At 40.4% G+C, this 13,469-nt stretch overlaps 1 protein-coding gene across 1 annotated transcript in view; it reads left to right on the forward strand.

Moving 5' to 3' along the window:
- The window catches only part of HSD17B12 (hydroxysteroid 17-beta dehydrogenase 12), a 93,835-nt gene that overhangs the window by 55,970 nt on the left and 24,396 nt on the right, over positions 1 to 13,469 (forward strand). Inside the window, exons 4-6 of the mRNA XM_087746009.1 lie at positions 1,545 to 1,655; positions 6,259 to 6,323; positions 7,354 to 7,398. Coding sequence (XP_087602135.1) covers positions 1,545 to 1,655; positions 6,259 to 6,323; positions 7,354 to 7,398 — 221 coding nt within the window. The remainder of the gene's footprint in view (positions 1 to 1,544; positions 1,656 to 6,258; positions 6,324 to 7,353; positions 7,399 to 13,469) is intronic.

Raw genomic sequence — 13,469 nt, forward strand, 5'->3', positions numbered from 1 at the left:
CAAATTTGTGAGGATGGTGTTTGGGTCCTTTAAACAACTCACATTTCATGAGGCATCTGAGTGGCAGCGAAGACAGCTGCAGATCCCACAAAACAGTTAAAAATGGCATGTGTGGAGAAGTGCGCGACTTGGGCTTTGCCCGCCCAGTCCACTTGCATGTATTAGATGTGCCTCTAATGCTGCCTTTAATTCAGTGTCCTGTAAGAACTCAAATGTGTATGCTAAATATTAGAACAGCTGTGTTCAAAAATAGGCTGTTTCTACCCCCCACCCCCCCCCCCCAATGTTGAACTTGATTTTCTTCTGACGCGATCACAAGACTGCTGCTGCAGTAGGGGCTTAATGCTATTTACGTCGTCATTTGACATAGCAACATATCTCGGGGGATTTTTAAACAATGCAGCTGTTCAGGAGAGATGAAGAGGTTGAGGGTGGGGAGAGGGAAAAGGAGGAGAAATAATTTCATCTGCCATTAGGGCTATTGCGGGGGGGAGGGGAGGCAGCCAGCAAACCAGCGAGTTCAGTAGATTCATGATTCTGCATGAATGGATGGCAGGATCATGGGAGTTGCGGCTTTCCCTTGAATGGGAAGGAGCATCATGGGAATCTGGCTGCTTCTGATCTTTTTGTGAATGATTCTTTTCCTTTAACATGGCACTGCTTTTATGAATGGCTCTGGGGGCAAAGTGCTGCAAAATCCTTCTCAAGCTGTATACAGGTTCCTTAAGGAGCGCTAGGGTGGGAGCCAGGTGCAGCAAAACAGAGATGCTGTGATGTTTAGCTACTGTTCTGCTCTTTAGAAGTCTGAGAGGACATTGTACTGATTTTAAGTCAATGTAATTAATTTAGCTTGATGGAAGCAGAATTGCTTTTTATATGGAGTATTTTTAATATTTGCTTTCTTTTTCTATTTCAAAATATAGCTGGCTATGTGTATTTTTCCTGTTCTGTTAAGGGCGGAGATGGCAGCATATCAGAATGGTTCTGGAATGATTAAACTTGAAGTTTTGCTCTTCTTGCTCACCCACACATTTCCTTTTTGATTTATGTTCAAAATACTAAATATTCAGAAAGTTTTATGGCACCAGAAGTGAGAATGGAAATGGAGGGCAATAAAGAATTGTTTTGCTTGGTCTGAAGCAACTCGTTTGCCATTTGGCTTACATTGGAAAAAAGCGTTCTTCTCAAGCTGTACTTGAACACTGCTGTGGACGTGCATTTTCAGATTTCTGCCTTTTTTTTTTTTATTCTGTGCAAACCTGTATAATTTGTTTTCTTGTCATCTTTGTTGTCCCTTACAAACAAAATGCAGAATCATTTGAGAATTTATGTTCTCACCAAAAGTAGCTTAATGTTGCAGACTTCCTGTGCAGGTTATGTTAAAATCCAAGGATTTCTATTGCAGAGGTGAAAATCCTAATGTGTAATATTAGCTACTTAACATAAAGTTTTTGTAAAACCACAACAACTGATATATTCTTAATATCTAAATGGTAATTCAACTATTTCAAACATAAACTTTTAAAAACTTATTTTTTTTCTAGAGGAGAAGTACAAAGTGGAAACAAAAGTCATTGTGGCAGACTTTGGAGAGAGAGAAGATATCTACAGTAGAATCAAAGCGGGGTTGGAAGGCCTGGAGATCGGTGTTTTAGGTTTGTATCTGATCTTTCTAAATCTTTCATACTGGTGTTTCGTCTTGACATGCGTACTAACTTTTTCTCATATTGAAGTTTATTGAAGCCAGTTCACAAAAGCTGATGTTTGCTTGACTAAAACTGTGTTGCTGCATGCTCAATATGTTTTTTAGATTCCCATTGATACACTACATGAGACGGTGTTTGCATGTTTCAGGAGCTGTGATGCTTATTTAATGGTTTTGATGTGTTACTCTGTGGTTGCTAAAGGCTCTGGCTTATGACTGCATGCACGGTGACTTTACCTAATGTCATCTTAGAACCTAAGCAAGCTCCAGATACTTAATTCAGCTCAGCAGTAGAGCCCTTTGGGAGAACTGTTAACTTTTAATTATAGAGCTGTTGAAATTTAATCATTACAATATAGCATCAAGTAACTGGCTCCCGCTTCAAAAGTTTTAAGCGTGTTCTGGTCATGTTGGTAAGCTGCGGTTCTTTTGCTAGTGGCAACACGATATGCCCAAGTATGGCTTGTGATGTTGCAGGAGTGTAGGTGCTGTGGTAGTCCTTGAAAAAACAAGGTGATCCATCCAGTTACTTTGTCGAAGGTAGAACTAAGGTGACTTCAAGAAGGTGTTAATCACAAGTTAAGAAGAGTTTAAACATAACAGCTAGGTTACCTGCATCTTTTCTGAACAGTGGTGTAAAGGCAGTTTCTTATCAGTTTTCTGGTTCTTTCCTTAGAAGCACATACACCTGTGCATATCCTACATTTCTACGGTTACTCAATATGGGGATGAGAACCTGCGATGGTTAAACATAAGGCATGAAATTTTATGAAGTTGCATGGCTCAGACACCTACTGGCATATCTCATCTGATAAAGTACTTCTCACTACAAAATTCATTTTACTAACCTGAAGTGCAGTAATTGGAGCTAGAACTGTTTTTTTTAAAAAGCATATTTCAAAATAAATTCATTACACACATGATGATATACTAATGAACTTGGTTGCTAATAGATGAGTGGTGTTGTACGATGTCTGCAAATAATGCCCAAGAAAACAGTGTATATAAAAACTCAATTAAAAAATAACATTAAAGGATAAAGCCCGGAATGTTCTCTAATACTTGTGACAGATTTGAGTACATGCAACTCATGACATTCAGTATTTAATTGCTATAAAAGTTCAAATCCATTGGAGTAACTGCAGCTGCCAACGATGTGTTTTGTGTAAAGAGTAGTTGTGACAAAGCTGTGGATGCCTTGTTTCTTGTTTCTGAAGGAAATAAGTTCCAAAGAAACTTTGAAGATTAAAATTAATGTCTGTTCTAATCTGTTCTGTCAAAATCAACTCGGGGAATGTAAGGCTTGCAAGCTGCCCGTCACGTAGCACTTGCTGCATATCACTTAGATGTCTCAAAACACCAGCAAACCTTTTACTGTGTGAGGTACATGTCCACACTGGAAAGGTTTTTATTATTTCTTAAGCTGTGATAAGGTTATGGTGATGCACAAAATCATGAAAATCTGACTCTTTATAGTCTTGCTCACAGTGGGCACTAAAGCAGTGAATGTGTCTCAAATTTTGTGTAAGCTTATTACAGGAAAACAAGCACGTTCCTCAAACAGAGCCTGGTTCTTGCTTTTATTTGCGTGAGCACCTTGACTAAAAACATGGTAAAAATAGCAACTAAATGCTCTAGAGTTGTGTATGCTTTAGCTGAGTTCCTCTGCTTTTTTTTTTTTTTTTCTTGCAGCCATTGCCAGTGCAGGTTTACAGAAATCTCTCTTCTAACTAATCACTAGCAGATTTAGATGATCTTCCGCTTGGGCTCATCAGATTACATGATACATAGGTTTTTTCTTTTCCCCAGATATAGCTGTATTAATAGAAACCACTTGCCAGTGTAATTTTTCAACATAGATGATGGCTACTCCAGAAAGACCATATCTTAATTTTTTTATGGCAATTAATTTCATGCCTTAGTGCCTTATATTGTAAATTCTGTAGCATTTGTTGCAATCCGGAATACAGCTTTTGCTGACCTGCGTTTTTCATGTTTGTGTGAGGAAAAACATGGGTTTAAATGAGAACAGCCGTAAGGGATGAATTCTCAGGTTCCAGTATATTTTCTTCTTTCAGGTCTCATCTGGAACGGTAGGTATGAGAAGCGTTGGTAGCACAGCATAGTTGCCAGTGATCAATGCTGATTATTTTTTAGCCTTATACTTAGACATGGGAGTCTCCACGTATACTGCTCAAGATCGAGCTTCTGATTATATGGTTTCACAGAGTCTAACTAAAGTACTTCCAGATGGAAATCCTTGTAAACTTCTTATTTGGAAGCTTCTTCTCACCCACATAGGAAGGCTAAAAGAGTTTGCATAATGTTTTCCCGTGTGTTCAAAACGGTGTCTGTCAGTAACTTCAAACATGTGCTAGCTACAGCAATATGTTAAACAAGCAGAGGTGGGAAATCTTTCTTTTGCTGTTCTTAAATCGCTGTGATTCTCGAAAGCAGTTTGAGCTGGACAGTATCTTACCCTATTGTTACCCAGATTTCTCTAGGTAAAATACACCTGTACAAACTGAAAACTAATTTTTTTAATGTTCTGTTCCAAACCGCAGCAAAGTATGATCTGGTAAAAAATGATTGCTGAAAGTGGAAGGGTACATACCTGGGACCCATTCTGCAGTAAGGGGTGTGAATTTTGTGCGACTGTCTCTGTAGCATGAATCATATAAATATTCTAAATTCGGGGAGAATAACCAAGGCTAGTCCCCAAACCCTGCCACAGTTCATAGCCAAAATCCTCTCCAGAGAGATGGACTGAAAAATAGTTTATTTTAGGATGAAAAGAAGGAAAAAAATCTGGCTCACTCTTGCAATAGCAAGATTGGACCTTCTTCCTTTTTAAAACTTTTCTCTCTTTCTAAATATAGCAAATGCCTGCTGGGAATGTGCCAGCTCCCTATTCTCCTCAATTCCTGTATTTTTAAAGGTTATCTAAAAGTTAAAAATTTGAAGCACACAACATGGCTAATGAACTAAAGGTTTCCATAAAAACACAAAGATCTGGACTACAAGAGCTGTCGTTCGAGGGAATCTGAACGAAGGTGGTGCGCTCTGCCAGAATCTCTCCTGCCTGTTCCCTGCGTCTCCTGAATCCCTTTTGATACTTCATGTCTGTCTGGTTGGATGTTAGCGCGATAGCTTTTGGCACAGGTGGAGGGGCTGTTTGTTGTTGTTGTTGTTGTTTTTCGTTTTTTGTTTTCTTATTTTTTTTTAAAAGGCATCAGTACCTTTTGGCGGTGTTCCTTACCCCGGTGCAGACTCCTGCCCTGGAGGTGCGCAGTGCTGTTGAGCATACATAGCACTTTGGGATTCTCTGGGGTGTAAGACACTATATAAATGTAAAATGTTGCCACAGCAACCAAATGTCACACGATTCACTTGCGTAAGATGAACAACAGATACTTAGGAAACGGAGATCCCATTTGCTTGCTTTTTTATTTTCTTCCCGTCTCCATATCGATGTGCTTTATTAAGTTTGAGGCAACCGAGGCTGCAGAGCAGCCTTGTTTTCTAATGGTATTAGAAGTTTTCCCCTACTTGTGTTGGGATTTGGGAATGGATATCGCTTTCATGTCTGAGAATAAAACCTTGCCAGTCTGAAGCGTTGGAAAAAAAAAAATAGGTTTAAGTAATTAATACGTTCTCTCGGTTAATTTTAAATGCTGCCAACGGGGAAAGATTTTGCAGATGCGGGGGTGACTGGGAGAATCTCGGCGTAACGAGTCCCTGCCTGCCCAGCCAAAGCGAGCCAGCAGCCCCGTCCCGGGGGCAGAGAGCCCCCGGCGGCAGGGCCGCCGCTCGCCGCAGCCGGCGCGCCCCGGCGGAGCGCTGCGGTGCGGGCCCGGCCGCCGCCCGGGCTCCTGCTGCCCCCTGCCGGCCCCACCGACCGACGGACCGACCCACCGACGGACCGACCGACCCGCCGACCGCCGCTCCCCGCCCCCGCTGCTCTCCTCCGGGGGCTGAGGAGGGTCGTGGTGCCGACCCGCAGCCCTGCGGACACCGGGGGAAGGGAGCGGCTGGCCGGAGAGAAGTACCGGGGCGACTTACCAGGAGGCTTTTCTGACTCTTATTTCACTTTATTTATCCAAAAAAAAGATGTCACACAGTTTCACTGAATGTCCTGCCAGGCACTGAGAACTTTTCTCTGGCTTGAAACTCCCTGTCCGCGGCCGCGCCTCCGTGTTGCGGCGATATTGCTCCTACGCTTGGGCGGTGTGCGCTGGCGTTTCGAAAAGAGGCAACGTTCTTCCCCTGCACTGTGAAAAGCGGTGGAAGATGGGTATGATGTGCTAAATATGCCAGCTTTTAAACAATTGGAGAATTCACATTTACATGTTTAAAATGGCTTGCGTGTTCACTCTCACGTTCCACTTGGGTGTGTACAAGTATATTTACAGTTAAGGAAACTTGGCTAAAGGGGTTAGAATGTTTTAAATGCAACATCTTAAGAGCATTGCTTGAAAATTGTCATTAATCAGAGCATGAAAAATCAGATGGCACCCAAGCAATCTAATTAAAACTTCATGCTTTTGTTTCAGTCAACAATGTGGGAATTTCATATGGTTATCCTGAATACTTTCTTGATGTTCCAGACCTGGATGAAGTAAGTGCTTTTGTGGTACCTTCTAGTGTTCTCATTTTTAGCACTAAATGCTAAATGGATTTGGCAAAAGTTTTTAGGTTTGGTTAGGGTACTCACATAGCAAGGTTTTCTGATGAGAATTAAAGGTTCAAAAAGCTAAGAGATTTACATAAGCAACATAACACAATTCAGATGATGGCAGCCTCAATTTTTGGGGTGTTTTTTACTTACACTCCTATATTTTACTTACACTTTTATATTTCTATTTCAGACGGATGCTGTGGGGTCAATATCTGAATCCCACTCGTGTCCATGTTCTCATCTGGCGGCTGTTCTTGAGCTGCTTTAGCTTCTGGGGAGGTTCTTAAGTGACTGAAGGGAAGCGAGCAACTTCATTAATGGAAGCTGCACATTCCGTAACACTATTATGAAACTTAAATATCACAGTTTTAGACGTTTTGTAACGTAGGGATAATCTTGGTTGCATTGAGTACTTTGAAAACTCCACTGGTGCATGATTTTGTTTCCAAAACCCCTGTAGCTAGCTATATTCACTGTGGGGTTGTGCTTTCTGCTTAAGTATTGATGAATGTATCTGTGGTTTTGTTCACCTTCAATTAAGCTTCATAATATTTAATAAAAAAAACCAACTTTTTTTTACCTGATGAATAAACTTTAAGTCACTAAAACACTGTTATGAAATGAAGAGCAAAGTACAGACATTAGTTTATGAACATGTCTAAAATACCAGAATTTATTAAAGTTCATGAATATTGCAAATAGTGTTAGGAAATACAGTGTCAATGTGATACATCTGTGTTGTTCTTTATTGGTATGGGTCCCTAATCTGAGATAAAACTTGACCAAGAGCAATTCACAGCCTTGGCTTTGAAAGTCTCACTGCTCCTGATACTTAAGCAGGAAGGCAAGGAGTAAAGGTGGATGTATAAGCGTAAGGTTTAATTTATCCTGGCACTTGAAACCCAGAGGGTGTGTAAATATTGATCAAATAACTTGAAACAACAAAACCCAAAACTTTGTTTTCTTGCAGACAATCGACAAAATGATCAACATTAACATCATGTCTGTTTGTAAGGTAAGTGCTCCGTTACCAACGCTTGTTCTTGATGTCTGAGTTCAAAACCAGTAAACAATTAAAATTCAGTTGTCTGAAGCACTTACTTTCACCTGTTGGACCACAGGTTCATTTTTCATCTTGGAGTAACACAGAGGTTATGATTGTTGTATCAGACTGTTCTGATTGTTGTGTGAAATATAATTTGTTGCAAAGATACCTATTAGCTATTTAGAAGAGCAAGGTATGTGCACAAAACAATTTTTAATGCTTCTTCATGCTTGTCATCCTAGTCCTGCTTTTAAATAGTTCATTCTTCTCCCCCTGTATGTGTGTTTCTTGGGGTAGGCAACCCTTAACTCTGCATACCTAGTTTTTTTTTACACTGCAGTGAGAAGGCACTTAAATATTTTCTGTGAAATATATGAGCAAGAAGGAAAACCAAGTTTGCAGAAGCGTGCATTAACTTTTGAAGTAAAGTTACCTTCCCTTTTTGATATTTAAACTGAAGTTTTTATTGGGAAGAAATCAGTCTGACTTCAGGCTAAAACATATTTCTGTTCCCTTGTTTATTGACATGAGGTCCTTTCAAAAATCAGATTTTCATCCTAGTATTTCAAAGCTTAAAAGGGGCACAGGGAATAGCAGCTGCTTATATGACACAGGGAGTCAATCAGTGTATTACCAGCGAGCGATGAAGAAACTCCTTGTGATTATTCACTGCTAAACCTTAACTGTCTCTTTTTATGCATAACAAAACTTGCATATCCATTAGCTGAGGGTTAACCTTTTGCCACAAAGCCAAAATATTAGGTGTTTCAAAGCTGGCTTGAAAGATTTGACTTTGTAGCAGCTGTTCTGATTAGGTTAAGTACTAAATTAATCTAGTACGGTGCTCTCAGGGAGTCTAAACTGTAGGTGTTTTGTTTCCATGTGAGGAGGCCCAGGGCATCTTAAAACGATGCTTCTCTAAGATTTTTCACACCTTGTTAAAACATAGGCAAACAGTGAAAACGCAACCCTTGCGTGACTGAATGGGATTGTTAATGTCAGCTTGCTGCTGCTAACTCCCCCTTTTGTGTGTTTTGTTTGACATCTTAGAACTACTTGTTGCAAAGTTAGAAATGCTACAACAGTGAGTCTTCAGAAACTTCTCACCTTGAAAATGACTGCTAACCTGATGCGCTCTGATTTTACTTGACTGAGGATTGTGGCCCATGGTGTCTTGTTGCGCTCCTGCAACATTTTCATCAGAGGAGTCAGTTATTAATGGGCACCTTTGAAAGTTTCTCTTATGGAAGTCATTTAGCAGACTTTTTTTAACGTTAGCACGGCTACAGCAGATGTAAATGTGAAGAAGTGTTGTAATGCGTAGACCTCTTAGCTAGAGATTAGTGTAATCAGAAGAATGCCTCTGCTAAGGTGTGACATCTGTGCTGTGCCAGCAGAGGGAGTGCACTGTTAAGTGATTAAAGAATTTGGGGTGTCAGTTTTCCTGGAAGCATTTTGCTAGAATAGAAAAGTTACAGATGAACGATTTTAATATATATTTCTGAAGATGGTAGGCTAGAATAATAGTTGAGGTCTACTTTAACTCGGTATACACCTAAAATTGCAGAGATGCAGCCAGATTATATTGGTTTCCAGAATAAACTAGCACTGTTTTGTGGCTTGAGTCTTCGTGTTTATGATCAGTGATGATCAACAATTTTACCAAATTTTCATACAGTTGCTTGTAAAGTTTGCATTGTGTCGGCCTCTTCACATTCTAACGTGGTTGTCTTCACACGTATAAAAGCTTACTGAATATCTACTTGCTGTGTGTTAATAGTGTTTCTCCTTCTGTTTGAAAACTTTTTTCTTGACCGTGAATAGCTCCTGCTACTGGGTATAATCAGAGTTTGAGCATAAGCTTCCAGGCTTGAAAATATTTCCTCCTGCATGAGCCTATTGTGTAATTAAACAGTAGGCATGCCAGATGCTTACTGTTTTGGGGAGAGGAGCACATTAGAGATATGTACCATCTGTAAGTCATTTTTTCAGGAGAACCCATAGAACTAGAGAATCATGGTAGGAAAAAATAATTTTAGGAAAAGTCTGTATGTCCTTTCACTTAGATTTTTGGGATGGAATCCTGTGAATATTTAGTTCAGTCTTTTAGGCTGATAACATCTCTTATCCAGGGATATAAGTGTGTTTTAAAAAAATAAATAATATTGTCCCTTCTTGCCTGATTAAAAGCATGAAGTTTGGGATGGAAGAGAGCAGCAAGTTTTTAAGCAAGGAGATGAAGGTCTGCTGAAAAGGTGAAGGTACGGGAGATTCAAAGCAGGTTTTGATGGTACCCATTCAGGCTCTACTCACAGTATCTCCAGATCCTTGACAGAGGATAACCTGTCTACCTGTTATATTCTGGAGCATTGCCATCCACTTCCTTGCCTTTGGGACAAAACTTCCTCAGTGCTTAAAAGGTAATGATATCTCCTGTCTTGTTGGTAATCTGCACCATGCGCCATCAGCAACACTTCTGCTGGACACCATAACTCTTCTGGCACATGTGTCAAATAACTCCAGTCCTGGCTGAAACACTCCTTAGGCTTGAAGTAGGAAAGTAAAGACATTCAGCACAGTTTGATTCTGCAGAGATGTTAAAGTCTGGTTTGTTGCCACAGGTGTAGGCATTTTTGAAGGGTAATGTTCATCCCTTACCTTTTGACCTATCTTTTTCTTTGTTGGGCAGCTCATTAGATTTCCTAGGGGATGTGCAGCATGTAGGAAGAGGGGTACGCTGAGAGATAAGACCCCATCTTCACCTTGCAGGATAAATTATCAGCTTCGTCCTGCTGTTTAATACTTTTCCCAACTGTAAAGGATTTAATACTATGAAGTTTTCCCTAATGTTTAAGAACTTGTTTTTCGTCAGAGTTTTTAAACATGTTTCTTTCCCAAATCCTATTCCATGCTACCTGCCCCCATCATGTCCTTCGAGCAGTGTTGGATTAGGTTACCCAACCCCACAGTGGTGCAATTTTGGGGCTCAATCAGCCTGGCATGAAGTGTTGTGATTACTGTGATCTGCCTTCAAAGCACCCTGTACACACCACTGAAGACAAGCTATGTAAAACATGTTGGAAATCTCACACCTTGTAAAATACCGGTTAAAAAACCCAACCAAACACCACGCTGTCCCCCCAACCACAGTAGGTTCTTTTTAAGCTCTCTGGAAAATGTCACATTTTTATGGTGATGTGGAGTGCAGGAATTACTTACTCCATTCTTCATACAATATACAAAACAAGAAGTGCCCTAGGTCTTGATGATGCCATAAATAGAATGAAGAATTTTTGTTTGTGGTATTCTCTCAGGAAAGCTTGAGACATAATGCAGCCTTATACAAGGGCTGAGTTGACAGATACATGAGGAAGAAGACGGGGTAGTATGCAAAGTTTCATGGTTCCTGTCATAATCTCTTCTCAAGCTTCTGGGGGGGATTTAAAAAGCAGAACTTTTAATGATTGTTGGTGGCAGTGCAGGTAACATGGGTTTGTATTATAATTTTTTGATGTCTCATGGCATTTTGAGACACAAGCTAAACATACTTCTGACATTGAATAAAATACCAGGTCAGAAGTCCTGGGGTTTTTCACTAACCAGCAAGTGTTGAAGAGCCAAAATTATAGTTGCTTTGTATAGTCTTTATAATTCCTTTGTAGCAACTGCATCTTCTTGTGTCAATACACCTTTGTATGCTGCAGCCTTTGACTTCACCTGGAAAAAAAATTAAACTTGATTTGGCTGTTGGATTAACATACTGAAAGCCAAGGGTGCCAGACTTGCTGTCCAGTGGAAAAAGTGGGTAGGTAATGAGCACAGAGAACAGTTTCCCATACTTCAGGGAGCCCTTCTTTCTCCTTTGGAAGCTGCAGGAGATACTTAGTATGTGAGGAGAAGCAAGTATGTTATTTTTGTTTGCAGCATCACAATATGATAATTGCATTGGGAGTGAGGCATAAACTTGTGTTCTCTTGAAAAATGAGTAGGACTAAACAGTTGAGGGAGTGCTGGCTTAGCGGTTGATTAAGCAAGGAGCTGAATTGGTTTGCAAGCTATTATGATGGGGGGGAATGTAAATTTTAGGCTTGCAGGCCAGGCTTCAGTTGAAAATTGGCATTGACAGAGGAAGGGGGAGAGTAAATTACATATATGTACATGCCTTGGTGTCTGTGCTAATCTTCACGTTGATCACCTTACTTATGTTTTATACTGAGTGTCAAATACAAAGGGATAATAGGCCTACAAGATCGAGGATTTTTATTATCACCGTATTTGAGAAGCTTATAATTTGCTTAAGACTTCAAAATACATAAATACTGTGTGTTGAACTGAGAGATCTAGTGTCAGCTGCCCTATTAATGGAAGAGGAGCAAGAGGTGAATTATACCACGTTGTGAATCCCAGGCAGGACAAGGGAGCAGGACAAGAGATCAACTCTACCTACAAAGTCTGAAACCGTGAGCTTAGGAAACAAAACCCACAACCAATATAAAATTGAAAGGGGGAGAGGAAGCTAGTATATTTGAGAAAGAGGGGAAATATTCTTTTGCAGACCTATGCATTAGAAAGAAGAAAAGCCTGGGGAGCAATAATCCTGAAAGACAGTAGGAGATGACGTCTCTCCCTCCCATGAGTGTTCAGATGGGCTAGTGCAGCCTAATATGGCATCTGTAAAGGTACCTTAACAGAAATCAAATGATAGTTGCTTGTGCCCTGCTAGCACCCTATGTGAATTTTTGCATTTGCTGTGTATTGGAGAGGATCACAGTAAGTGGAACATAATTCTGAGGGAAGTGGCAACACTGCCTTGTGAGAAGAGAGCACTCCGTGTGTGTGTATTCCAGTCTAGTCAAGAGGTTTCTTTATGTTTGTATTCAAAGTCATAACCAAAGGGGGGATGACGATTTAGCCAAGTACATAAGTTTATAAAGGAGAGGGACAGTTGCCAATGCTTGGAAGAGGAGCAAGTGTTCTGTGAAGGTGGTCGTGAATATCATTCACATGGTCCAGAAGGAGAAATTAGATGCTGTGATTTCCCACCCTGCTGACTTTGAACCTGGGAGCATGATACACAAGAAGCTGGAACAAGGGAAATGTAGCTGTTGTAAATACTTTTCAGCAATAGTCAGGGAAGCACTTGGGATTTTTCTTCAAAGTACAGGTAACTTGGGGAAATTTAGGAAATCCTGGAGTTCTGTGGCTTTTTGTAGATTTGGGCTTGAGACAAATACGTATTTCACATCTTGAGAAGAAAAGGTTCAGCCTTATTATTTGAGTAGTCTTCTCCTACGGAAAGCTGGGGGGAAAGATGCTTATTTTGAGAGCTTTCCTTTGTAAACTGGACTCGAAAAGTTTGTGGCTCTAAATAGGGGAAACTTTCTCTCCTAAAAATGCCCCTCAAAGGAAAGTCACTGACAATGAAGAGGGCTTGCAGCACGTTTAAGTTCGTAGTTCCCTTCGTAAGTCCCATGCCCCTTTCTGGTTACTGACCTTGCCACATGGGTTATTGCATGATTTTCTGTTGAATTGACATCAGGTTTAGTTGCCAGTTTTTGCAAATATAAATTGTTCTTGTTCAGCTTGGGATATGAGCTGCATTAATAAGTTACTGTTTCAAAAGAGATACGTTATAAAAACTTAATAGTAGATGCTGGGAACAGGTTTCAGGATCAATCTGACTACCAGTTCCTTAGTTCTTTCAGTGCGAGGTCTGCAGATGAGAGTTGCATAGGCACGGTGTCAGTTAACTATTTGTTAAACAGCTAGTAGATTTGTGAGCTTGTGTGAATCATCTGCCCAGGCACTATGCATTATCTTATGGTAGCAGTGATGGCTTTTACATGTGTGGGTGCACCACAGGGAATTGCTGGTCTTTAAAAAGTTATGTTGCTTTGAGTTGTTATAATTTTGCCCCAGATTCGTGAATGAGATCTGAAGGAAGCTGCTTAGCTGCATAACGAAGTAGAAATGTCGTCCAAGTTCTCTAGCTTCATCCTTTGTTGTACTTGCATAGGCTTAATTACAGATCATTATACCTT

This window comes from Nipponia nippon, unplaced genomic scaffold (genome assembly GCF_047370975.1).
Source record: "Nipponia nippon isolate SJK-2023a ecotype South Korea unplaced genomic scaffold, ASM4737097v1 scaffold_10, whole genome shotgun sequence".
In the NCBI taxonomy this organism is placed as follows: domain Eukaryota; kingdom Metazoa; phylum Chordata; class Aves; order Pelecaniformes; family Threskiornithidae; genus Nipponia; species Nipponia nippon.